General features: G+C 38.2%; 1 protein-coding gene across 1 annotated transcript in view; it reads left to right on the top strand.

The window, feature by feature from the left end:
* LOC131198229 (collagen alpha-6(VI) chain-like) overlaps nt 1-27,711 on the top strand; it is a 111,813-nt gene that overhangs the window by 67,146 nt on the left and 16,956 nt on the right. The window contains exons 24-35 of the mRNA XM_058182721.1: nt 791-853; nt 1,695-1,757; nt 2,267-2,383; nt 3,972-4,007; nt 7,642-7,704; nt 8,724-8,786; nt 22,087-22,122; nt 22,652-22,688; nt 23,485-23,496; nt 24,245-24,738; nt 25,880-25,973; nt 26,057-26,731. Of these exons, the coding sequence (XP_058038704.1) occupies nt 791-853; nt 1,695-1,757; nt 2,267-2,383; nt 3,972-4,007; nt 7,642-7,704; nt 8,724-8,786; nt 22,087-22,122; nt 22,652-22,688; nt 23,485-23,496; nt 24,245-24,738; nt 25,880-25,973; nt 26,057-26,731 (1,753 nt within the window). The remainder of the gene's footprint in view (nt 1-790; nt 854-1,694; nt 1,758-2,266; nt 2,384-3,971; nt 4,008-7,641; nt 7,705-8,723; nt 8,787-22,086; nt 22,123-22,651; nt 22,689-23,484; nt 23,497-24,244; nt 24,739-25,879; nt 25,974-26,056; nt 26,732-27,711) is intronic.

Raw genomic sequence — 27,711 nt, 5'->3', positions numbered from 1 at the left:
GGGATTTTAGTTTTTTATATATTTTAAAGTTTCGGGCTAATTATAATAAGTTTTTTAATTTACATTTTAAATTGTACATTGTATTGTCTTTTTTACTTCTGCCTGTACACTGCCCTGAGTCCTTCGGGAGAAGGGCGGTATAAAAATCAAATAAAATAAATAAATAAAATAAATAAAATAAGTACCTTTGAGGGGGTCCATCATAAGTTTAAATAGACATAAGCGAACGGTCATAAGTTGAGGACTATCTGTATGAACACTGTAGCTTTTGTTGCTCATTAAAACAGTTCATCTTTTTTCCAGGCTTTTTTCCAGGCTTCTGCTGGAGCTTTAAAAAATGCTGATGTTTAAGGAGTTGTTCACTGGATAGATTTTCAAGCTTATGCAGAAATCTGAAATTTGGGGGCAAATGGTTTGCTTTAATAAACAATAGAAAGGTTCTTTTGTATAAGCCCTGAGACATTTCGGAAGCACACACAGTCCTGCAGCTTTCTACAGAGCATTTGACTTGGTAGAACTTGTGCTTGATACATAAAATGAAGGAAGGAAGAAACTGTACCTTAAAGGTGCAAAAAACTGAAAAGAAATGCTCTTGAAAATGAGAGGGGGCAAACATTAGAAGACAACCCAGCCAAAGCTATCCCAAGGCTGACCTAGGAGTTGCCATTCACAATTTGAGAAGAGAACAGAATGGAGAAGATATGAAAGTTCAAGGAATATTTTGCTCGCTTTACAGATGAGAGTTTCTATCAACATTAAGCATTTGATACAATATCTGTTTTATTTACAGGGAGACATTGGAGATGAAGGGCCTAAAGGGAATCCAGGGAAGCTTGGACCCAGAGGGAATAAGGTGGGGTCTCCAGTTTCTGTTACTGAATTTTTCTATACAAAGTGTAAAGTATACCTGTAAAGTATACCTATGATGTACATCAGCCTTTCCCTCCTTGATATTTTCCAGATGTGCTGAGACTAATAGATCATATGCCATAAAATTTGTGTTGCAACTCTCAAATTCCAACTACCATATATAATGTGCTCAAGCCAAAGATGTTGGGAATGAGAGTCCTACAGTGGTGTTGAATACATAAAATTATGGAAAACTGAATGTTTTTAAATTCTTCAAGATTTATTCCCCCCCAACTTCTAAACATAAAGAAACGTACACTTTGTTATTTAAAGTTTATTTGATTTAATGGATTGTTAATGCTGAATTCCAGACATAAAGTATTAGGAGATGTTTTTCTCATCACTGATAGAAAATGGACCAGCTGATGTTTAAGTATTTTGCTAGAAATGCAAAACTTCTGTTCATTAAGATAGAGGAAACTAAACTTCATGTCAATCATCAAAAGCAACTGAAATAGTAAAAACAGCATAGCTAAGAATCCTCCAAACGTTTTACTGTATATTCGGGTTAAGCTGTAAACCAACACTGTTAATGTTGATTATGTGTACTATAAGGGTATTTGTCAATAGTAAAATAAAACCAGTAGCTAGGACTTATAAAGTGATAAACCAATATAACAATAGGAAAAATATCTCCCAAATATCTGATCTTGATTTTATATTTAAAATATTGGCACTAAATGATTGTAGCATCATGTGTTATTTTAGAATTATCCATACCTCTATTTACATTTGCACATTTATTTGTTTCTCACATGTAATGACTTACTTATTTTGGAAAACAGGGAGAATCTGGGGAACCTGGAGAGAAAGGAAAAAAAGGTTCCCCTGGCCAGCGAGGAATGAAGGTTTGTTCTTCATTTTCATTATCTTCTTGTAAAAGTTTGATTGAAAAATAAATTGCCAAAGGATCGAAAAGGGATGTAAAATGGCCCACAGAAATAAACAGAGGCATTCAACTGTAGACACGTTTTCCCATGCAAATACTGTACTAGTTGAGCTCAATAACTTTAAAATCTAAAAAAGTTTACTTTTAAGATTTTGAAAAACCTGCATATCAGTTTTTAACCTCTTTTAAAATTTGACTGATTTGATACCATATCCATAAAAGCCCAAAGGAAATCAGAATCTATGATGAATGGAGCCAATAAGCTTCAGGGCAAAAAACGGAATTACTTATCTGGAGTAAAACCCTGGAAACAGTGGGAAGAAGGGATTTCCTTTATTTATATGGATTTTCAAATTCTGTAAATTCATTGTGAATGATAAATGAATAGTCTGAATTCCCTTCCACTGGAATAAAAGTAGAGTTACAATTGAAAGAGATATAAGCATAGCTGTCATTTTAATATTCCAGTTGTGCACTTTCCAACACCAAGAGGCCTTTCAGGCAATCACTCATATCCCTTTCACCTCTCAAATGGATTACTGCAATCTGCTTTATATGGGGCTACCTTTGAAATCTACTCAAAAGGTACAGGTACTCCAGAATGTGATAGATGCATCACATTATGCTCATGTGTCATCCCTGCTTTGAAATTTGCACAAGCCCTCATTTGACTTTTGAGTGCAAATTTCAGATGCTACTTATCTCCTTTAAAGCCCTATAGAGTATAGGGCCTAGCTATATCAAGGGACCATCTACCTCCAATAGTTTCTCTGTACTCAGTGAGATCAAGAAGAATGGGAGAGTCCCCTCAATCCAATCATCTTTTGGGACCTAGGTAATGCATTTTCTCTGTTGCCATGGCTGCCCTCTGGGACAGCACAATCCCCAAATATTCATATAATTTCCTTCCAACAGTTATTCTAAAAGTCATGAAAAACATGACTTTACTCTGAGGTCAGGGGTTAGCATGGAATGCTAAGCTTTTAATAGATTTTGGTAGTTTGACATGTGTTTCATTCTTCTGGATACACACCTTTCTTTTCATTGTTCTCTTTTTCTCTGTGTGTATTGTAAGCCTCTCAGAAATTTGGTGGATGGTTTTCAAATTTAATAAATAAATAAAAGCTTACTGCTATTTAATCTGAATGCTTGGTATTATTGAGGTCTGAGTTGAAGCTAATATATGAAAAATATGGGGTGTTCTCTTAATTATTTTCATGCTATGATCATTTTAACATATAATGGACTGCTCATAGATTACTCTGAAGTAATTTTTGCAGCGGCAACCCTATTTCTTTCATTTACTTAAATTACAATCTTTCCTGATCCTGCAGAAATGGAAGCTGCGTTAACACACAGTATAGAAAGAGATAATTTGTTCTTAGTAACTTTTACTTCGTTTTTGAAGAAAAGCTGTTGTAAGATGTACAACAAGCAATAGCATAATTCTGGGCACTGCACATTAAAAGTTACAAATGCAATGGTTGACGAAAATATAAAGTGTTTATCTATTCTAGGGAGAAGAAGGAACTGTCGGTTTTGGCAATATAGGAAGGAAAGGAAGAAAGGTAATCATATCAAATTAACTGTAAATTTGGGCTTGGGTTCTTTTGAGAACATAACACAATTCACAATTTACACAAATAAAATTGTATTATATAAAATATGTGCAAACACATACAATACGAGAAAGTTTACATACTAAATTATGCTTCCCTGAAGCATAATGCACCTAAATCCACTTTGATTGATTGATTGTATGACATCAGGTCATGGGGGGGGGAGGGTCTTGGGAATGATGAGCAAAGAATATCAGTATGTGCTAGGTGTCACCCAAGTTCTGAGGGTCATCCCAGTCACCCAGTTAAAACAAGCAGGCACCTATGTTGGGCAATAGCCATTTAGAAATGCTGAAGGTGGATGATCATTTTAATGACAATGGCAAAGACATCAATTCATATTGTGTGGAAGAAGGCACTAATAAACCAAATATATAACAGCTCACTTATTTAGCTTCTTAACATTTTAGCTCCTAGTTTGGCTCTAGTTAGTAATTATTTCCCTAAAATGCTCAATTTTTCAATTTTGCTAAATAAATTATGTTTCCTTAAGTAAATAAATTGGGTGTTACTTCTAGAAAGTAATTGTAAGATATTGTATGTTTTCATTATAGGGTATAGAAGGATTCCCTGGAGACTTTGGAGACCAGGCAAGTATTTTTGGCAGTGGTTTGCTCTCCAAGCTTGTTTCAAATTAGTTCTGAACTTTCCAAACTAGGTAACATCATCAGCAGGATTTTCTTGTCCTATTCTCCTTAGCTTATATATGTCTTGTGCAAGACTATGAATAAAATTTATTTATTTATTTATTAAATTTTTATACCGCCCTTCTCCCGAAGGACTCAGGGCGGTGTACAGCCAAAAATAAAAACACAGAAATGTACAATTAAAACGACAATTTAAAACCGAGCATATTTAGAAAAAATGGCCACATTTAAAAGTTTAAAATTTGAAATTATAAACCATATAATAATAAACCCCAGTTAAAATTTTAAAATATTAGAAATATTACAAATATTATAAATATTAATATTATGCCAGTCCCGCTTGAATAAATAAATGCGTTTTCAGCTCACGGCAAAAGGTCCGAAGATCAGGCACTTGACGTAGTCCAGGAGGAAGTTCGTTCCAGAGCGTAGGAGCTCCCACAGAGAAGGCCCTTCCCCTGGGGGCCACCAGCCGACATTGTTTGGCGGACGGCACCCTGAGAAGACCCTCTCTGTGAGAGCGTACGGGTCGGTGGGAGGCATGCGGTAACAGCAGGCGGTCTCGTAAGTACCCGGGCCCTAAGCCATGGAGTGCTTTGAAGGTGGTGACCAAAATCTTAAAGCGCACCCGAAAGACCACAGGGAGCCAGTGCAAGCCGCGCAGGATAAAATGTATGTTGTACATAAACAAACTTCTAAAGCAATTGCCATAGGGATGGGATGATACCAATTCATGGAGAATATCCAATGGTGACTTTCAGTAATGCTCAGCTTGTATATTAGCTCTTCCCTACCCCCTATTTTTGTGGTTCCCAAATGACTGTATACTCTTCAGTTTTAAAACTATTCAATAAACTTTGAGAACATTTGTTCCTTGCAAGGCATAAGGTAAAAGTACAATTGTTGTAATTTTTCTGTTTGGTGGTTCTTTGTGTATATGTTAGAAGTCAACTGCACAATCATCTCACAGAAGGATAAAAAAGAGAAAGTCATAAAATTTCATCATATTGCTTTGCAAACTGCATGATTTACATACTTACATTCCTTGTTTGCAACTTTGAATTTTAACAAAAGCCAAGCTGAACCTATCAAAATCAGCACTGAGGAAGATAGAACAGGTATACAAATCAAAACAGGCAAGGAATTAGTAAAATAATCCCTATCCACCAGGGGTGAAATGCTCCCGGTTCGCACTGGCTCTCCCGATTAGGTAGCAATGGCAGCTGCTGGTTCGGAGGACCGGTAGCAAAAATCCCTGGCCCCGCCCCCCCTGCCTCTGCTGAGCCGCACCATCAGCAGAGGTTTTTGGGGTTTTTTTACTTTTAAAAGTTTTTCTTCAGCCGAAAACATATCTTTAAAAGTAAAAAAAAAACAAAAACCCTCTGATGATCGCGGGGCTGAGCAGGGATTATCAGAACACTTTAAAAGTTTTTTTTAAAAAAACCTCTTCAGCTGAAGGGGGAAAAAAGGAAAAGGGGGGGTGGCTTTAAAAGGCTCCTCTGGCCATCCCAGCTGAGTTCCTCATCACCAGAACCTTAAAAAACATGTTTTCTACATGTTAAAACAATTATTTTAAGAGGTTCTGGGCTGCTATGAGGGAACTTCAGCTGAGATCGTCAGAGGAGCTGACTTTAAAAATTTTTTCCCTCTGGCAATCCCAGAGGAGTTTCCTGATCCTAGCAGGCTTTTAAACTCACTTTTTAACAGCCCCCACTTACAAGAGCCCCCACCCATGCCCAGCCAATGCCCCCTCCTCACTTACCTATAATTACTGCTCTTTTGGGCTGGCAACGCTATGCTTTCTTCAGCTACTGAAGAAAAGAAAAGAAATCTTGCTTTGACTTCCTGCTTTGCTGGCTGAGGAACTCTGGGATTTGAAGTCCACAATAAAATAAAATAAAATAAAATAAAATATTTGTTCAGCTTTCTGAGATTTGGTGTGTTCCTGTAGTGTTTCACTCTAACTACACAAACACACAAAATCTGCATGTGACATTTTGTGTGTGTGTGAGTCAGTTGTGTTGTGTTGTGTGTGTGTAAAATGTGAAAGTGTGAGGTTCCTGCTTGTTGCAGGGGCCATTTTGGGTGAAGTGCAGCTGCTTTTACATTGTGTGTGAGTCAGTTGTGTTGTGTTGTGTTGTGTGTGTGTAAAGTGTAAAAATTGGTTTTTGGTACCTCTTATTGTTTTGTATACTTCGTTAATAATTTTTATTATTTATTGTTATTGGCCACGTCCACCCAGTCATCTGACCACCAAGCCACGCCCACCAATTAAGCCATGCCCACAGAATCGATAGGGGAAATTTTTAGATTTCACCCCTGCTATCCACCCTAGATGAGTACAAATCATCTGGCCAAATGGTTTCTATCCAAGTGTTTTGAAGGACCTGGCAGTTGTAATTTCAGAGTCACTGAATATAATTTTTCAAAGCTCATAAAGCACAGGGAAAATACCAGAGGACTGGAAAAGAGTTGATGTATTTCCAATCTAGAAAAAGGGGGAGGAAAAGAATCCAGAAAATTATATGCTAATCAGCTTGACATCTATATCTTAAAAAATCCTGGAAAAAGTAAGTGAAGGATTTGTGAGCACCTAGAAACAAACAAGATGATTACTAAAAGCCAGCATGGTTTTGTTAAAAGCAGCTCATGCCAGACAGAACTTATTACCTTTTTCGATAAAGTAAGTAAATTAGTGGATCAGTAAAATGATGTGACATATGATACTTGGACTTCAACAAAGCGTTTGACCAGGTAGACCACAACCTACTTCTTGGTAAGATGTGGGGTAGACTGTACCATCAACCGTCAATTGGTTGATCAACCAATTGCACATCACCATAAGGATGTGCAATTGATTGATCAACTACATTCAAAGTATAGTCTTCAATGGAACTACATCTACATGCAGGGAAGCATGCAGTGAGGTGATACAAAAAAGATGTTGAAACCCAGGAAAGTGTGCAGAGAAAGATGATAAAGGGTCTTGATTCTAAATCATGACAAATGGTTGAGGGAACTAGGTATGTCTAGCCTATTGAAGAGAAGGATTAAGGTGAGATGATAACTGTCTTCCAGTACTTGAGGAGTAGTTACAAATAAGAGGGTTTGACTTTTTCTCTAGCGCACCAGAGGGTAGGACAAGACATAGTAAGTGGAAGCTTGTGAAAGAGAAATCCAGCCTAGAAGTAAAGGAGAAATTTTCTGACAGTGAGAACAAATAATCAACGGAATATCTGATCTCCTGGGTTGCGAGTTCTTCAACATTGGAGGTTTTCAAAAACAGATTGGATGACTATTTGACCGAGATGGTGTAAGGGGATTGGACTAAAAGAACTCCAAGGTTCCTTCCAATCCTATGATTCTACGTTTCTATGTCACAAGTTTCTTTTGCAGTTTCTATAGGATGCTTATCATCTCTTCAAATATCTAATTTCAATTATTTAGTTGAATTCTTTGTAACATTAACTAAAATAGATAATTCTGCTATTCAGAATAAGAAGTATACTATGTTTTTGCATTGTTATATATCATATATTTTATATACATTTTATTAACTTTGTATTATATTTGGCAGGGAAAACCTGGAGATATGGGCAATCCTGGAAAACCTGGACTAAAAGGAAAAAGAGGAAGAATGGTATTGTGAAACAAGATGTACAAAAGCTATCTTAGTGTTCATGGTTTTGTTTGATTATTACATGCTGTATTTTTAATATACGCCTTTTTTTCTTCTCCAAATAATGCAAAATGTATTTTTGGGAGTTATGCATTCCCTTCTCACTGAGTTCTCAAAATTTCCGGGGAGCATGGCTCCTTGGATCATCAAATTTCTAAAACCAAAAGTGTGCTTATGATTATGATTCATTTGGTGGCTTGAAGTAACTGACATTCATTTCAACATAATATAATCAAATTTCAAATACACAAGAGTTGGGCTCAAAATGTAAACTTCTGTATGTCATATCCAGTTATAAAAATTCCACAGAAATCCTCATGGAGAATCATGCTTTGCTTTATTTGTGCTTTGCAATCTGTATTGACAGTACAACTTGGGTTTTGTCTCATAATAAAACTGAGATCTTTCAGCAGGATCTCTGTCAATATAATGTAAATGGATAGGAAAGGTAGTATTCAGAGTCACCTGTGACTTCTTCAGATGGCTCTTCTGAGTCCTAAAATTCTATAGCTGAAATCTTACTAGATTTCCAAACTTTGTGGAATTAGTTTGTCCATTTAGATTGTAACTTCTCAAGCAATTGCTGGTATCTTTGGCATAGAAAACAGCAGTGATATGTGAACAAAAATGTATTTGATGGAAACTTTGCAATATTTATCACATTCAGGCTCTGTCAGGACTACCTTACCTTGTGCTGCAGCCTCTATTTGTATAAGCAGACAACTTTCATCATTATTCTTTACTAGCAAAAACTGGCTACAGCTAAGGAAATCCTAGAGTTATGGTAGTGGTGTCCAAGAGAAGTGGCAATGGGAAAATTGTTTTTCTGGATAATAATACTCTTGTAAAGCATTATTAATATTTATTTTACTATACTATTCTTTCCCACATTTGTTGCTGAAAGACTGCTGCCTCAAAAACTGGTTGGGAATATATATCTTTTATATTGCTCCCAAAACAAATCAGCTTTTGTTTCTCAGGGTACTCCAGGATTAGTTGGTGATGATGGCGAACTAGGAACATGGGGTTATCCTGGACACTTGGTATGTAATTAATTAATTGAAGCTGTGCTGTTGAATCTATATAAGTGTCAATTATAGCTAGAAGACAGTTGGAATGTAATATTCACATTTTTCTAGTTCCATCCTCTCCCCGCTCCTAAAGAATCCAAATTATCTGAGTCATATATTAAGTACAGCCAAAATTAGGCTTCTTAATCTAATTGCCCTTCAACAGATTTCTGTTTAGATGTGAACTGTTTATTTATTTCAATTAGATAAAACTAATATAACTAACTATATTAGATAAATATATCTAAGCTAGCTATATATAGATAAAGCTACATAAAGTCTTAATAAATTATAATGAAGCTTTTAAGGGTCCACAAAACCCTTGATCATGGTCCTCTTGAAAGAATAATCAATTTTAAGTACATTTATTTTGAACTTCTGAGGGTAAGTTTCATATATAGATCAGATTGATTAATCCTTGATTGCAATTATATTTTTTCTTCCCTTTATTTGCATGTCTGTGTCATTTTGCTTATTGAAAACATAAGAATATATGCTGACTTGGACCCCTAACAGTCCAGCAGTCTGTTCTCACAATGACAAACCACATACACAGGGAAGCACTCTACTGTCCCAGTAGATGGCCTTCAGAGGCAGTCATACTGCTATCCAGATTAATAGCCATTGATCTCCAGGACTACAAAGATTTGTCCTTTTTTGATGCTAACCAAACTGGGAACCAGTACCATATCTCATGATAGCAAATTCCAAAATTTAATTATATATTTTTTTAAAAAACTTTTGTCTGTTCCTGATTCTTCCAGAATTCAATTTCATTAGGCAACCTCTGGTTCTAGTTCTATAGTAACCTACTGGATCAATTTATAATTTATAGCTAAGTCACAATGAAGGTAAGATAAGGGTTGTTTGGGTTTATGCAATACACTTAATTATACACATACACTAACACTAATACACTAACAATACACTTAATTATACACATACACTTAATTATTTTTGGTCTATAATCCACATCTCAAAGGTCCAAGGCCAGACCTGACCACAATTAAGCAAATGTAAGCAAATGTGCTCAAGAGCCTTTAAGCCAGCATTCCGCTTATTCAGTGCAGCAGGCCAGAGCCTCGACACACAATGAGTCCAGGATCAGTGTAAAGATAGTGCTAGGAGTGTCTGCCTCCCAGCACGCTTTATCTGCATAGGCCCACATCCTCCAGCTGGCCTTCAGCTGGCCAAGCATCCCCATCTGAATGCCTCCCGTCTGGTATTTTGTCCCGGGCCAGAAAAGCAGGGCATGCCTCTCTCTGGCAGCTGCAATGTCCATCCCCCTCAACTGCCATGCAGGTGGATGGAGGCCTCCAAATTGGCTGACATGCCAGCAATGTCCACTGGTCTGGGCCTGGTATCCGACGAACAGCTATGGGCAGTGGTGGGATTCAGCTAGTTCGCACCACTTCGGGAGAACCGGTTGTTAAGTTTCTGAGCAGTTTGATGAACTGGTTGTTGGAAGAAATCATTAGAGCAGAGAACCGGTTGTTAAATTATTTGAATCCCACCACTGGCTGTGGGGTAGGACTGGAGGCAACCACCGCTGTGAAGGCTGCTGCTGCTGCTGCTGGCATCATAACCAGGGGTGAAATGCTCCCGGATTGGACCGGCTCACCCGATCTGGTAGCGATGGCAGCTGCTGGTTCAGAGGACAGGCAGCAAAAATCCCTGGCCCCACCCCCCTGCCTCTGCTGAGCCCCATCATCAGCAGAGGTTTTTTTTTTTACTTTTAAAAGAAGGTTTTGCTTCAGCCGAAACATGCCTTTAAAAGTAAAAAAAAAAGCCTTTGAGGATCCCGCCCCTCAGCTGAGATCTGCAGAGCCTTTAACCTTAAAAAAAAATTAAAGGCTATTCTGGGGATCTCACCTGAGTTCCTCATCAACAGAACCTTAAAAAACATGTTTTCTGTAGAAAACATGTAGAAAAGCTCCTTTTAAAAGCGTCTAAGCCACTTATCTGATTACTGATCGACCTCATGGCCTTTTTACCAGCCGGAAAGCCCCAGTTTCGCTTTCAGCACCAGACAGAACTAATTTAAACTTAGTTAATCTATTTCATCAATGAGTGATTAATGCTGTCTGGCTTTTCTGGCTGAGGAACTCTGGGAATTGAAGTCCACAATAAAATAAAATAAAATAATAAAATAAAATATTTGTGCAGCTTTCTGAGATTTGGTGTGTTTCTGTAGTGTTTCACTCTAACTACACAAACATACAAAATCTCAGAAAGCTGTATGTGGTATTTTGTGTGTGTGTGTGTGTGTGTGTGTGTGTGTGTGTGTGTGGTGTGTGTGTGTAAAGTGTGAAAGTTGGTTTTTGAGCTTTTTGTGGCTGTGTGAAGTGTGAAGTGCAGTTGCTTTTACATTGTGTGTGAGTCAGTTGTGTTGTGTTGTGTGTGTGTAAAGTGTGAAAGTTGGTTTTTGGTACCTCTTATTGTTTTTATACTTTGTTTATTATTTTTATTATTTATTGTTATTGGCCACGCCCACCCAGCCATCTGACCACCAAGCCATGCCCACCAATTAAGCCAGAACCAGTAGGGAAAATTTTTATATTTCACCCCTGATCATAACCCTCCCCCCTCAAGGCTCCAGCCAGGAGTTTGGAATGGAGTTCCCATTGAACCCCGGGCTGGGTTAGACAACACAATTTGTGCACAGCAATATGTGTATAAATCTGATTGCAATGATTGTTTAAAAATCTATGTAGTTAAAATTGTTGACCTTAGCCATAGAGGTTTTCTAACTTTTTAACTATAATGAAATAAACTATAATGAAGAAACCATTCTAGATAGCAACATCCTATCATTCAGTTTGGGCCTTCTTTTGATTCCTACATCTGTCACAATTTTTAGCATTAAATATGTCCCCATATTATGTCTGCAGTAAGGTTAAAATGCTAATTTTGATTTGGTTATAATTATATACCTTTTCATTGGGGAACATTTTAAAATTGACACTCATTAAAATTAACCATTGTTAGTTTTATGTCAGAGCAGATATTCTTTGTTGGGATTTAAAGGACTTGGAGGAAGACTAGGTGAATTACTTTAATGGGAGATTTGTCTTCATTTTTTGAAGATCATGAAAACCACTCCACTGAAAATAATTTGGACAACATGATATTAAGAGGCTCATTTTTAAATTTTAAATCAAGAGGCCACTGAAATGGGAATAGGGTTACAGGCAAACAGTAAATTCCCTACCCCAGGGGATTAATGAAGAAGGCAAGGAGAGATCTGCATAGTTCATACTGCAGAATGTAAGAAATCTATCGGGCACTCTCAAACTGTTTTCTTGTGGAAATGTTAGAAGATCTTTTCTGCTCCCAACCTAGATAACTTAGTTATATATTTTATGTCAACTCTGAAGCAAACCTGGCTGAAGACATCTTTTGCTGCCTCATAGTCACCACAAATCCTGAGAGAGATAAGGGAGGGGGAAAGTAGATAGATTAGCTAACAGTCAAAACAAAAAGTTTTCTTGTGAGAACAAAGGTCATCTCAGGTGGCAGTTGAAGGAGGGGAAGAGTGACCAGGCAGCCTGCCAGCTACTTTCATTGGACAATATGACCGGTGACATCTGGGAAGTGGAATATTTGCTCTTTTAATTAGGCTATAACCATGGGAACTTTTAGAGTTGCCTTTCACTAGCTGTGCCGATATGATGTATCCAATAAACATGTTCTTTGAGGAATCTACCTGCCTTGGAGTTCTGCTTTTGGTGGATGCATTACTTGGAATGCTGACATTAAACCAACTCTCCTAATTTTCCACTCTCTGGGGTCCTGAGCCCCGGCTGCTCACCCAATCTTTCGAGGGAGTAGAAAAGACTCAGGAAAGGCCATGGAAATGGAGAAAGAGGAAGAAGGAGTTGCCAGTGCTAGTGTGATCCCTACTGAAAGCCTGCAGATGGCAGCAATGCTGGCAGAGATTGCCCTCCCGGCAGCAACCCAGATGAAGGGGAGAACTTGTACCAGGCCGAAGAAGACCTCAGGCATCAGGGCTCCAGCCAGGAGTTTGGAATGGAGTTCCCATTGACATCCATGTGGGAGTCAGTCACCTTTGCCCCACACTGGAGAGCAAGGGGAACCTTGAGTTGGACAAAGCCAGGGAATGGCAATACCTAACCGCCTCCCCCAGTCAGCCAGTGGAAAACCTATCGGAGAGGCTTGATCAGATAAGCATCAAGGGGATGGGACAGGCATTTAGGTTCGAACTGCCCAGAGTGATCCTGAGCCAACCTAATCTGTCATTTCCATCCTGCCGCAGCCGGGTCCAGCCACAGTGGCTTAGTCAGCTAGCCCTCTCCAGTTCCATTGGCATAGTCAAATCCAGGGCCACAGCAAAGCCCTCCATGCCACCATGAGGTAGTGAGCCCACATGGCCATCTGCACAACCCTATGGGACTCCCACCATGGGCGTACTATACTATCCCAGAGCTAACTCGGTCCCTGGGCATTGACCTCCAGCTTGGGCACCACTACAACCTCCTCCTCAGCCAACCTCTTCTCCCCCAGTGAAACCACATTTGACTGGGACCCAGAGAAACATGCATTCTTCCTAAATCAGCTGTTAGCTCATATAGATGACCATGCAGCAAACTATCCAAGTGATCAGCAATGGTCTGTGCAGTGACTATGAATCTGGAAGGAGAGGCAGCAGAATGGGTGACACAACTCCATGATGAAGACACACCAGAGCTGGGGAATATCAACACTTTCCTTCAAGAGCTAAGAGCTAGATTTGAAGATGAGTCCCAGACCCTGAAAGCCGAAGTAGAAATTTGCAAACTTAAGAGAAGGGGCTGGCCCATCAAGGAGTACATCTGAGAGTTCCAGAGAGTGGTTGGGAAGCTGTGACAGTGGCCCAAGAGGCTATTGGTCTGCTTCTTTAAGGAGGGCCTGGACCATGAGCTGCTGCATGCAAGCATTTACTGAGAGATCCCCACCCAGATCCACAAATGGTATCAGATGGCAGTGGCAATGCCTTAAACTCAAGTGATACAAAAAGCACAGAACCATGGAGCAAAAGCCAAAGGTTCAGCCAGAGAGGTGCCACCTTGGGAGATGATCAAATCCTGGCCAAGTCGCAGACTCCTCTAGCAAAGCCTCGGGACCACCGATCAAGTGCTCTGTTGTGGCCAGCAAGACCATCGAGTGGCTGAATGTCTAGTCCCAGCTTGCCAGCCGAGGGGGAAGCCACCAGAGCCCACCAAGGCAAAGAAGCCCCAACAAAAGGTGAGAGAGAAAGGAAAGTTACCCTGGCTGGGCTGTTAAGGTCTCTCCTCCTCTAAGCGAGGGAGAGGGAACTCCAGCTCAGGACATCCAGTAGCCTGCACCCTATAATAGTACCAATGAGGGTGAGGATGACCTGATGGTAAGTGAAGCAATCTGCCCCTTTGCCAATGATGTGAAAATTGTTGCACCAAAGTCTTGGGTCCAGGGGGATGTAGAAACCTTAATGGACTCAGGATGTACCCGCTGCCTAATCAGTTTGCAAACTGTCCTGAAGCTAGAGATTTATTTATTATTTATTTTATTTTATTTATTTATTTTGTCACAACAGTATATATAAGCATAAGCATGAGAATAATTAAATAATATATAAGCATATATATAAGCATAAGTATATAATAACTATATTAACTGGATATAACGAAAGGAAACAATAGGACAGGAATGGTAGGCACGTTTGTGCTCTTATGCACACCCCTTACAGACCTCTTAGGAATGGGGTGAGGTCAATAGTAGACAGTTTTTGGTTAAAGCTTTGGGGATTTTGAGAAGAGACCACAGAGTCAGGTAGTGTATTCCAAGTATTAATAACTCTGTTACAGAAGTCATATTTTCTGCAATCAAGATTGGAGCGGTTAACATTAAGTTTAAATCTATTGTTTGCTCTTGTATTGTTGTGATTGAAGCTGAAGTAGTCTTCAACAGGAAGGACATTGCAATAGATGATTCTATGAGTTAAACACAGGTCCTGTCGAAGGCGGCAAAGTTCTAAATTTTCTAAGCCCAGGATTTCAAGTCTGGTGGCATAAGGTATTTTTTTTATGAAAAAGTTTTATTTTTACATTCATATCCAATAACAGATCCAATAACATATTTAATGTACAGTCATATATAATTAATCAGGCTTGCCTAGTCACCACCCGCTCCTTTTAACTCTCTTCCCTCTTCTACCTTCTTCCACTTTCCACATCTTCCTCCCCTTCTCTTATCTACATCCTCTCCTCCCTCCTCACTACACCTTCCTTCTCCCTCTTCTACCCCTCTTTCTTCCTCTTCTCTTTCCTACCTCCTACTCTCTTCTCCTTTCTCCCTCCCCACCATTCTGAAATGGTAGCTGGGCAGACCCGACCTTACATTAATTATATTTATACATCTTCAATAATCCCTGTACATTAACCATCATTCCATTTTCTACCCTCATCCCCCCCCTTAATTTCCCCCCCCCCTCCCCCACACCCCCCCAAGACTTCCCAGAACAAAATGCGGAGTATCAAAACTAACAACCATAATCCAAAATAAATCTTAAATTATAATCTCTAGCCACTCCACACATCATCACACTCTCAATTACCCTCTTCTTTAAAAATATATCTAATACAAAACAATTCCTAAATTTACTCATATGCTATTTGATATTTTTTTATCTGGTACTTATTTTGAATATAATCAATCTACATTTTCATTCTAAAATATATTTTTCTTGTGTATAATCTTTCAGATAAGCAGAAATTTTTGCCATTTCTGCCAGATTTGATACTTTAACTGTCCATTCTTCAATTGTAGGTAGTTCTTCTTTCTTCCAATATTGAGCAATCAAAAGTCTTGTGGCTGTTATTAAGTTTAAAATCAGCTTAGTCTCTATAGCTGTACAATCCATAATTATTCTTAGTACAAAAAACTGTGGAGTAAACTTAATCTTCTTTTTCAAAATATTCTGCATAATCCATCATACTTTAATCCAAAATGCTTTAATTTTTTTGCAAATCCACCATATATGGTAATAAGTGGCATCTTCACAATCACATCTCCAACATTTAGCCTGTACATTAGGATACATACATGACAACTTTTTGGGGTCCAAGTGCCATCTATAAAACATCCTATAAAAATTTTCTCTCATATTTTGCGCTTGTGTAAATTTAACATTCCTCACCCAAATTCTTTCCCAATTTTCCAACTTTATTGGTTATTGAAAATTTTGTGCCCACTTAATCATACAGTCCTTAACCAATTCAGTCTCTGAGTCTATTTCTACTAATACATTTTACAACCTCTTAATATGCTGTTGGCCTTGATCTCTCATTTGTTTTAACAAATTATCCTCAGTTTGCTTAATACCTATTTTTCGATCTAATTTCCATCTAACTTGTAATTGTCCATATTTTTTTTATTGAAAAAGTTTTAACAAACAAAAACATTTTCCCCCCCTTTTCCCCCTCCCCCCCACAAAACCCCTTCCCCTCCCTCCCCCCCCGGCTTCCCAGGTCAATCACAAGGTATTGTTATACATAAACCAAACATAGAGTAAAATTTTCCCTTCTAATCCAATTAACCTCATCCAAATCTTTTCATTTCCCAACCCCCCCATTACATAAAATAATACTTCCTAATTATTCAAAGGCAATCTGATATTTCTTAATCTGATATCTGTTTTGTAAATAATCAATCCATTTTTTCCATTCAATTAAATATCTTTCCTGTGTATTGTCTTTCAAAAAAGCTGAGATTTTAGCCATCTCAGCCAAATTAGTAACTTTCAATATCCATTCTTCTATTGTAGGTAACTCTTTTTTCTTCCAATATTGTCCAATCAACAGCCTTGCTGCTATTATTAAATTCAGAATCAATTTAGTCTTAATCCCTGTACAATCCGTTATAATTCCCAAAAGGAAAAATTGCGGCAGGAACTTTATTTTCTTCTTCAGGACATTTTGAATAATCCACCAAATTCTTATCCAAAAGGCCTTAATTTTCTTGCAAGTCCACCAAATATGAAAATATGTAGCGTCATTACAGTCACACCTCCAACATTTCGCTTGGATATCAGGATACATACATGATAATTTTTTGGGATCTAAGTGCCATCTATAAAACATCTTATAAAAATCTTCCCTTAAATTCTGTGCTTGTGTAAACTTAACATTTCTAACCCAGATTTTCTCCCATGTTTCCAACATTATTGGTTCCTGAATATTCTGTGCCCATTTTATCATACAGTCCTTTACCAAATCCTTTTCCGAATCTATTTCAAGCAACACATTATACAATCTCTTTATATGCTCCTGGGTCTGATTTCTAATTTGCTTTATTAAATTTTCCTCCCTTTGTATTATACCAATTTTTTGATCTTCTTTCGATCTAGCACTTAGTTGCCCATATTGAAACCAAGTATAATTCCTCCCTTCTTCATTTAATACCTGTAATGATTTTAATTGCAATTTACCTCCTTCAGCATACAAAAGTTCTTTATAAGTAATCATTTCCTGTTTCTGTTCTATATTTATATTCTCTATTGCATGTCTGGGGCTCGCCCATATAAGAATCTTATAGTCTAGTTTATGTAATTGTCCATATTGAAACCATGTGTAAATTTTTCCCTTCTTCCCCCATCTTTTCTCTGGATTTTAATTGTAATTCCCCCTTTTCCATACAAAGAAGTTCTTTATAAGTAACTACCTCCATCTTTTGATATATATTTTGATATATATTTATATTTTCTATCATGTGTCTTGGGATTGCCCATATTGGTATCTTAGACGTGGCATAAGGTATTTTGTTGTATTCAGAGGAGTGGAGAACTCTTCTTGTAAAATATTTCTGGACACATTCAATTGTATTGATGTCTGAAATGTGGTATGGGTTCTAGACAGGCGAGCTGTATTCAAGAATTGGTCTAGCAAATGTTTTATAAGCTTTGGTTAGTAGTGTAGTGTTTCTGGAGAAGAAGCTTCGTAAGATTAGGTTTACAAATCTTAAAGCCTTTTTTGCGATGTAGTTGCAGTGGGCTTTGGCACTTAGATCATTGGATATGCAAACTCCAAGGTCTTTAACAGGGTGGGGGTCATCTGTAAGGTAATGTCCATCGAGTTTGTATTTAGTGTTTAGATTCTTTTTTCCAAAGTGTAAGACAGAGCATTTGCTGATTGAGATATGGAGTTGCCAAGTTTTTGACCATTCTGACACAAAGTCAAGGTCTTTTTGAAGGGTAGCTGTATTGTTGATAGAGTTAAATAGTTTGACATCATCAGTGAAAAGAACACAATTACTTTTAATATGGTCACAGAGATCATTAATGTATAATATGAAGAGTGTTGGTCCAAGAACACTGCCTTGGGGAATGCCACTATTGACTGGAACAGGATTTGATAGGGCACTGCCTATTTTGACCACTTGTTGTCTATTTGACAGGAATGCTGTTCTCCAATTGTGGAGGGGTCCGGAGATGCCGTAGGATTTTAGTTTTAGGAGAAGTTTGTCATGTACCACTGAGTCAAAAGCTTTACAGAAGACTATGTAAATTGTATCTATTGTTTTGCCTTTATCAAGATTTGTAGTCGATATGTTTTTGCAGTGAAGAAGTTGTAAGTTACATGATAATTTTTTTCTGAAACCAAATTGTTTATTCGAAAGTAGATTGTTTGTTTCTAGCTGGAGGATAATGGATTGGTTGATGATAGATTCCATAACATCATAATATAACATAAGATCAGGAAAAAACCCCTAACCTGGCGTATAAAATTTGAGCAAGTTGATGGATCGCTGATAGGGGGAGCCCCTGCCATGTTCCTCACAGAACCATTAAGGTTAGAGATGGACAGGCACTGGGAGATCATCCACTTTGTACTGGTGCCAAAAATGATTGAGGCGGTGATCCTGGGCTGTCCTGTCTAGACAAATGGACCCCGAACATCTGGTGAGAAGGGGAAGAGAGAAAGTTAAGGCTAGGAATAGGCCCTCTCCCCACTCCTAGTACTCCCGAAAGAGGAGCTGTCCAGCATCTGAAGGACACTAAGTGAAGCAAGAAATTGAGGGCCATCAGAACAGCTCCCAGGGACCTCCCAGATTCCCAAGGAATACCAGGACCTATCAGAAGTTTTCAGTGAGTGGAATGCAACACACTGCCCCTCCATCACTCCACCGAGTGTGCAATAGAGATTGTGCCAGAGGTGAAACTACCCAAACCAAAGCTGTACTCCATGACCCCAAGGGAAATGAAGGAGTTAAGGGAGTACATTGATAAGAACTTGGCCAAAGGGTTCATACAGCCAGCAAAATCAAGGGTGGGCATATCGGTGCTGTTCAAAGAGAAAAAAGATGGAACAATAAGGCTATGTGTGGATTTTAGAGGAATTAACATTGTCTGCATGGAAAATATGTACCCAGTCCCCCTGATGAAAAACATGCTTTCCCTCTTAGCAAAGGGGAAGATCTTCACCAAACTTGACCTGCGAGAGGCATATTACTGGGTGAGGATTAAGGAGGATTAAAAATGGAAAACAGCATTCAATTGCCTGCTGGGGAGTTTCCAATTCAAAGAGATGCCATTCAGCTTTCAGGGGGGGCTTATTGTATTCATGCAACTGATCAAGGAGGTGCTGCATGAGCCCCTGTACAAAGGGGTCCTTGAATATTTAAATGACATTCTCATATTCACTGAAACCATGGAGGAGTACATCAAATTGGTGTGCCAGATGCTCAAGCGGCAAATCTGTACACTAAATTATCCAAATGCGAATTCCACAAGACCAGCCTAGACTCTCTAGAATATCAGGTGTCCAATGAGAGGTGGAAATAGACCCAGGAAAACTCAACACTGTCCTAGACTGGCAATCCCCTCGAACCTGCAAGCAACTCCAAAGCTTCATGGGGTTCGCTAATTTCTACAGACAGTTCATTCCCTCCTCTGCTGAAATCGCCCTCCCAATCACTGACCTACTAAAGACTGGAGGGGGGAGTGAAACCTCAGCCAAGTCATCCCTTAAAATGGACCCTTGAATGCCAGAATGCTTTTGAGACACTCAAAAGACACTTTGACAAAGAGCCAATTCTTAAGAACCCAGACTGAGAGCACCTTTTATCATCCAAGCAGATGCCAGCGACGTGTTGATGGCCATAGTTCTCCTCCAAGAAAACACAGTGGTGAACTTACAGCCATGTGCTTACACCTTCCAAAAGCTAGCAGAGACTGAAAGAAGATGGGCAGTATGGGAGAAGGAAGCATATGCAGTCTGCTGGGCTCTGCTGTCATGGCACCATTTCCTTGAGGGAATCCAAGTGCCTTTTAAAGTGTGGACTGAGAACAAAAATGTGGAGGCACTTAGGACCCCACAGAAACTTTCACCTAAACAAGTTAAGTGGACATAGTACTTCAACCAATTCAATTTCACTTTGAAGTACATCCAGGGGGGAAGAGGAAACCTTTTGGCAGACGCCTTGTCATGAATGCCAAAATACAACAGCAAGCGTGAGGAAGTGGTCCACACCATGATGCCTCCCTCCCAGAAAGTGACACAAGCCACCATCAGGCAACAGATGCAAAGGCAAAGAGCTGAAGAGGAAGGGGTCTGACTCAAAAGCTAAAAACCGAGCTGCCAGCCAATCCATAGTACAGGGACAACAAAGGGCCACTGTACTGACCCAGCTCACAAACACGACAAGCCCTTTGTAATTAATGAAACATTCCCTTTATTAGGAGCGCCAGCAGCTGCTCTCTCACAGTAGACTGCCTTTTGAAGAGGGGTGGAGTGCTCTCCTCCCAAGTTGTCAGGTCAACCTGTGCTGTTCCTGTCTCCTCTCCACTCTCCACGCTTGGGGATCAGGAGGGGGCAGATCTTGCTCATTGCCTGAACTCCTGAGCTCCTCATTTCCACTGTCTGCCCTGTCTTGGTCATCCTGGCCCTGTTCCTCCCTGTTAGCAAGTTATCCCACTTCTGAGGGGCCCTGGCCTGACTCCTCCTCACATTCCTCTGAAGCCAATGAATCTACCCCCTTGGTCTCTCTGGGCTACGGCTCTGGCTGGTCTTCCTCCATAGATTCAGGCTCTGATGGGGACATGACACCAGGCTAACCCCCTTTAAAATCACCACCAGCATAAAGTTCATCCCCATGCCTGAAATGCCCAGGGAGCTACCCTCCCCCATGACCTTAACTGAGTGGATGGAGTCACTGAGAAAAGCATGGGAAAACATGAAACAAGCCCTTCAGGAAGCCGCAAAAACCCAAATAGTGAAAGCCGATAAACATTGGTCCCCCCAAATGCCCTTCGAAATGGGGGACAAGTTTACCTCTCCACTAAGTATTTAAGGTTAAAGCTACGTAGTAAAAAGCTAGGACCAAAATTTATAGGACCTTTCTCTATCGTGAAAATTATTAACACTGTCACAGTGGAGCTGAAACTCCCTTGCCTACTAAGGAAAGTGCATCTGGTTTTCCACAGCAGCTTGTTAAAATCAGTAATAGGGTCTCAGGTAGCCCCAAAGCTGATTGCAATGCAGGGAGAGATGCATTATGAGAGAATCCTAGACTCTAGACTGTACAAAGGGAGACTACAATACCTAGCGCAATGGAAGGGATACCCATTGTCCGAGGCCACCTGGGTAAAAAGCAGATAAGGAATCCCATGATAAATACCCTCAAATGCCAAAAGAGCCTCCAGGGAGAAGAAGGGATGGCTGATGGAAGACTAATTTATTTTCCATTTGAATTTTCCAGGAACTTCTCTTGAGTTAAGGGGGAGATCTGACTGTCAACTCTGAAGTGAACCTGCTGAAGCCATATTTTGCTGCCCCATAGTTCCTATGAATCCTGATAAGGTGGAAGGGAGGGGGAAAGTAAATAGACTGGCTAACAGTTAAAACAAAAAAAATTCTTATGGGAACCAAGGTCATCTCAACAGGTGGCAGTTTAAAGAGAGGAATGACCAAGCAGCCTGCCAGCTACTTTTATTGGACAATGTGACCAGTGACATCTAGGAGGGGGAATATTTGGTCTTTTAATTAGGCTAAAACTGTGGGAACTTGTAGAGTTGGTTTTCCCTAGCTGTGCTGATATGATGAATCCAATAAACATGTTCTTTGAAGAATCTATCTGCCTCAGAGTTCTGCTTTTGATGGATGCGTAACTCAGAACACTAACATTGTAATTATGTCAGTACAGAAGCTTTTCACTTTATGATATACAAATTGTAAACTTGGAGATGAAGTTATACTATAAATTATTTTGCAAAGCTCTAATTCTAATTTTATTCTTGTAGGGTCCAAAAGGAGCAAAGGGCCAGTCCTTCTATTCAGTATGTATTACTAGAATGAATTGATTGTATTTTCTCATCATACATTTATTTTTACACTCAGATACACACTGGCTTCCATTAAAGTAAGGATGTTCCATTGGGACTTTTTCTGACATGAATGCTAATACACATGCAGATATCAACCTATATGTTGACCACATAGATATCTGCAGGATGCTACATAATTTTTATGGTATTATGAGTGGTTAGTGAGAATGCTCAGGTGGTGAGCATGTCCAATATCCAAATAGAACAAAAGGAAAGCTGAGTTAGGATTACTCACTGAGCATTTAAATTTGAGAAACTGAAATCTGATCACCCCTTGTCTGTTGAAACTAATTCTAATATTTTCAGAATATATTGGAATGATGATTCTTATAAATCCTTGACAAAAAATCTATAGTGCCTTGATATTGCTGCTTCAGGACACACAGAAGGTGCCAACTTTGGAACATTGCATTAAACCATTAATACACATTCCTCAAAATCTTTTTATCTAATAATATTTTTACATTTCATTTTTTTTCAGCCTTGTGAACTTATTGAATATGTACAGAAACACAGCAGTAAGTGTCTCCACTTCATCTTTAACATTATGACAGAAATATCAACCAAGAGCACAAATTGGGAAGAACAGAGAATATGATTTATAAGAAAATACTGATTTAATTTAATCATCTATAATGGGAACAGTGATGCTGTTAGCTCTAATTAATTGAATTTTGTTTATTTAAAATATATGTATACTGCTTCCCATTAAAATGGTTACATGTTTGGTTAAGACTCAAATCATGTTGTTTGATTCTTATGGGATTATACTAGCATAAAACATAATAGAACAAGCATAAGTTATGTAACCAAAGCTACATCACTAACCTCTTAACTGAGGACACCAGAAAAAAAAATTAGGCACCACTAAAAGGTGATGTTAGATTATTGTTTTTTGACTAGTTTAGAAACTACGGTATGTTAATTATCTACTATTTTTTCCACTTAGAAGTGATTATACCACTAGTCATTCAAAGCTTATGGTAATGTACGTAAATCAAGAACACATTATCTCTTTGGTCAAAAATATGAAAAGTATGGCTGTTTACATATGAGAGTGATAGCAAGTGGTTGAGGCAATATGATCAAACCCAACATAATGGTATAGTGGTGTGAAAAATTCAAACATTTATACAAAAGAGATAACACTACCAAAACAACCAGCTTCCTTTTCTACATATTGTTCCTTGCTGAGGCAATTATAGGATACCTATAATTATTAATAAGAGCATTTTATAAGAGTATCTCCTCTCTTTAAGAATTTTCAATATCACATTGCTTGAAATAATATTTTCCTTTCTTTTGTCTGTTTAGCCTGCTGGACAGGTGAGTATTTTTCCAACAGTTAATTCTCCTTTTGTTCTGTATGAAAGAATAATGACCTCAGGCCTGTGCAGCTTCATCTTCCCCACACCCCCTTTTTTTAAAACTATTTTTCTGTTTTCACATACAGTCCTTGCTTCACTATTAATAGCAGAGTGAGAAAAGGCTCTTGAAGCAAGATTATTGGAGAGTTAGATACAGGATTCAGCTGCTTCAGAATGCATGCCTTCCAAAGGATGCAGCTCTTTTATTAATGAAGGATAGGTACAAAGCATTTTTAAATGCTTTACTATTATGATTTATGTTGATTGCTTTTATTAATATCCTATATGATTTATGTTGATTGCTTATTTAGTATCCTGAGTATCACTGAATGTTGTATCTTATGATTTATGATTATTTTATTTTATGATTATGTTCATGATTTTTCACTTGTTGTTTGTATGTACTACACTATAGCTTATGTATCAGAGACAAATTCCTTGTATGGCCAATCCTATTTGGCCAATAAATCTATTCTATTCTATTCTATTCTATTCTATTCTATTCTATTCTATTCTATTCTATTCTATTCTATTCTAGTATGCGCATGTGTCTTGTTATGTTTTGTTGTTCTGTCTACTTTTGTAACCTCAAAGAGTCCTAAAAAGGGCAGGATAACTATTCTATCCAAAAAGATTGTCTTCCAATATTGCTGATTGCTATCCTTTGGCAAGATATGATTATTTTTATAATCTTATTTGCTTTCCAGAACTAGCAAAATGTCCAGCATATCCAACAGAATTGGTATTTGCTTTGGATATATCTCAAGATACCAATTCTGAGATATTTGAAGAAATGAGAAAGACTGTCATTAATATTGTGAACCAAACAAACATCAGAGAGAGCAATTGTCCTGTGGGAGCCAGAGTAGCTGTTGTGTCCTACAGCTCCAACACCAACTATCTGATCCGCTTTACAGATTTCCAGAGCAAAACCAAGTTGTTGCAGGAGCTCAATAGACTTTCTTTGCAGAGAACAACCAACAGACGCAACATTGGCGGATCAATGAGGTTTGTTGCCAGGCATCTCTTCAAGCGAACTCTCCAAGGTGCTAATGTGAGGAAAGTTGCTGTCTTCTTCAGCAATGGAGAGTCTGACCATCCTGACTTGATTGGTACAGCGGTTCTAGAGTTCAGTGCCTTAGGTATCCAGCCAGCAGTCATTACTTTTAAAAACATCCCTGAAATTACCCAAGCTTTTGAGGTGAGAAACTTCCCTTTTTTTTCTTTTTGATTATCAGAAGCACTGTCTCAAGAACTTTAGCATATACTGTATGGAGTCTGATATGATATTTAAGTGTTACAGATCAAATTACTATAAATGAAAGCCTTTTCATTGGTATAGCCCTTTTATTCTGACTTGCAGATTTGTACTATTCAATAAATATCCATATTGATTCCATCTACTATTCCTATGGAGCTACTCAGGACTCCTTCCAGGTAGCCAACGGATGGTAGTTGGAGTGCAAAAACCCAGATACTAATATGATTCTGGCTTTGTTGTGATCATGTCTTTTGCTGAGTTTCTTTTTCACTGTGAGAAAAAAGGCATAAAATTGTATCCAGATTCTCTATGGGGAAAGATAAAGCCATTCTTTGAAGCAGCCAGGGAGGAAGTGGGGATACTGGCAAATCAGCACAATTGTTTAGTTGCAAGTGGGATGTGGGAATCTCTTAAATCAAGCAACAGAACAAAGTGAGAATTTCTATATCACAGCTCCAGGACACCCAGTGCAAAAACTGTTTTTTCAAAATATTAATTCAGAATAATTAATTGGCTCAACCTAATGAAGTGAGTTGGACATAGGGAGACAGTATTGATCTAAAATTGAAATAACCTCCACCCCTAAAAGGATCCTAAAATGAAGACCAAATAGCCTAACATTATCTTGTCTGGCTAATTCACCCATATCATCTTCACAGACTAGGATTCTGCACAAAGGGTTGTAATCTTGAAATTTGAAACTGGGATATGAATTTACTTCTCTTACCAGCATGGCACCAAGGCACAGTATCAAAAGACAATGTATCATATCTATATCATGAAGCTATTGTGGATAAGTATGGAAAACTGTACTTATCCTTGGATACTATGCATTCTATGGGCAGCAGACAGAAGTTGTTTTTCTGTATTGCAGTTTTATTACACTTAATTAGTTGCGGTTTAAGGACATCTTTCATATTATGAAAAGAATATATATTTTATGAAATCCCAGCTGTCAAGCATACATTCTTATCAAATATTGTCCTGCAAACTGTCATTGGATTTAGTAATGATGGAGATAGAATCAGACATCTTGTTGCCAAGCTGTGCCGAGCTATATTTTTATTTTCCATTGCTTTAGATGGACAGCACAGGATTATTTCAAGTTATCCACCTCCATAAGAAGAGTGATCTTTCAGCCTTAAAAAAACTTCAAGTGTGTGTAATTTGCTATGGTAAGAACACATGAAAATTGCAAAGTGATCAGATCTCAATTTCAGTAATTTTCTATAATTAAATATTTATGTATTATTTGTAGACAAATGCAAACCAGATGAAACTTGCTTCAGAACTCCATCTTTCAAACCTGAGACTTATATGGATGCTGCATTCATTCTGGAAAATTCGAGGAAAATAAGCACTACTGGATTTGAAGAACTAAAACATTTCCTAAGTAGAGCATTAGACAGCTTTAACATTTCTACAAATCCAAAGACCTCTTTGATAGGTGATCGGATAGCTGTTGTGAGTCATGCTCCATCAAATTTCCAATTCCAAAAAGAATGGAAGCTTCCAGTAAAAGTTGAATTTGACTTGGTGACATATGAAAGTAAAAGACAAATGAAGAGGCATATTGAAAAGTCTTTTGAAAAACTAAATGGAGAAGCAGCACTTGGCCATGCCATAGAATGGACAATCAATCATATTTTTTCAGAAGGACTTAATCAAAGAGAGAAAAAGACTATTTTTATCATATCTGTTGGGGAAACAAGTCATTGGGATAAGGAAGTACTGAGTGATGCAGCCCTAAAAGCCAAATGCAAAGGCTATGCTGTATTTGTACTTTCAATAGGACCTGAGTATGATTACACAGAACTTATGGAACTGGCAAGCTTTCCTTTGGAACATCACATAGTCCAGCTTGGCAGAATCCACAAAGCTGAACTTGAGTATGCAGTCAAATTTCTGAAGCCACTAATACATCTGCTTAAAAGTAAGTTGCATGATAGCTGACTGCTTTTCAGAGAACTCCCAAAAAGAAAAGAAAAAAAAGACAGGGAATGGAGCTTCTGTTTCTATTGAATATGTAGGACTAGCATAAACTTTCTCTTTAGGGAAATGCTTATATCTTTTAGAAAATGAAATGGTAGTTCATTAAAACTCTATTTCAATTGTGCAATAATAGAGATGAAAACAATGTTTGTATCAAGCCCTTTGAAAATATTTTAGCCAAATCAGTTAAAATAGTTGGGTGAGGTCCAGACTCAAAACTAGAAAGACTGTAAGAATCATGAAAAAAAGATTGATACAAAGGGTAATGCAAATTAAAAGACAAAAAACATGGGTTGGATTCTTTGGACTGAGTTGCAAGGTTAGCTGAAATGCTAAATCAGTAACTTTGTGTTCAGATCAACTGCTGTGAGAAGAACCAGATTTTATTTTTATTTTTTATTTATTTTTATTTTGTCACAACAATATATGTAGGTATCATACAAAAGATTATATAGTATATAAACATATATATGAGTAAATATAAGGAGGTATAAGCATATATATATATATAGGAAGAAGAAAAGAAAAACAATAGGACAGGAACGGTAGGCACGTTTGTGTGCTTATGCACGCCCCTTATGGTCCTCTTAGGAGTGGGGTGAGGTCAATAGTAGAAAGTTTTTGGTTAAAGCTTTTAGGATTATGAGAAGAGACCACAGAGTCAGGTAAAGTATTCCAAGCACTGATGATTCTGTTACAGAAATCATATTTTCTGCAATCTAGATTAAAGCGGTTGACATTAAGTTTAAATCTATTAGTTGCTCTAGTATTATTGCAATTGAAGCTGAAGTAGTCTTTAACAGGAAGGACATTACAATAGATGATTCTGTGAGTTAAACTTAGGTCTTGTCGAAGGCGACGGAGTTCCAAGTTTTCTAAGCCTAAGATTTCAAGTCTGGTGGGATAAGGTATTTTATTGTT

Source organism: Ahaetulla prasina, chromosome 4, assembly GCF_028640845.1.
Source record: "Ahaetulla prasina isolate Xishuangbanna chromosome 4, ASM2864084v1, whole genome shotgun sequence".
Lineage (NCBI taxonomy): Eukaryota > Metazoa > Chordata > Lepidosauria > Squamata > Colubridae > Ahaetulla > Ahaetulla prasina.
Note: the sequence above shows the minus strand (reverse complement) of the source record. Positions and strands in the feature narration are given on the sequence as shown.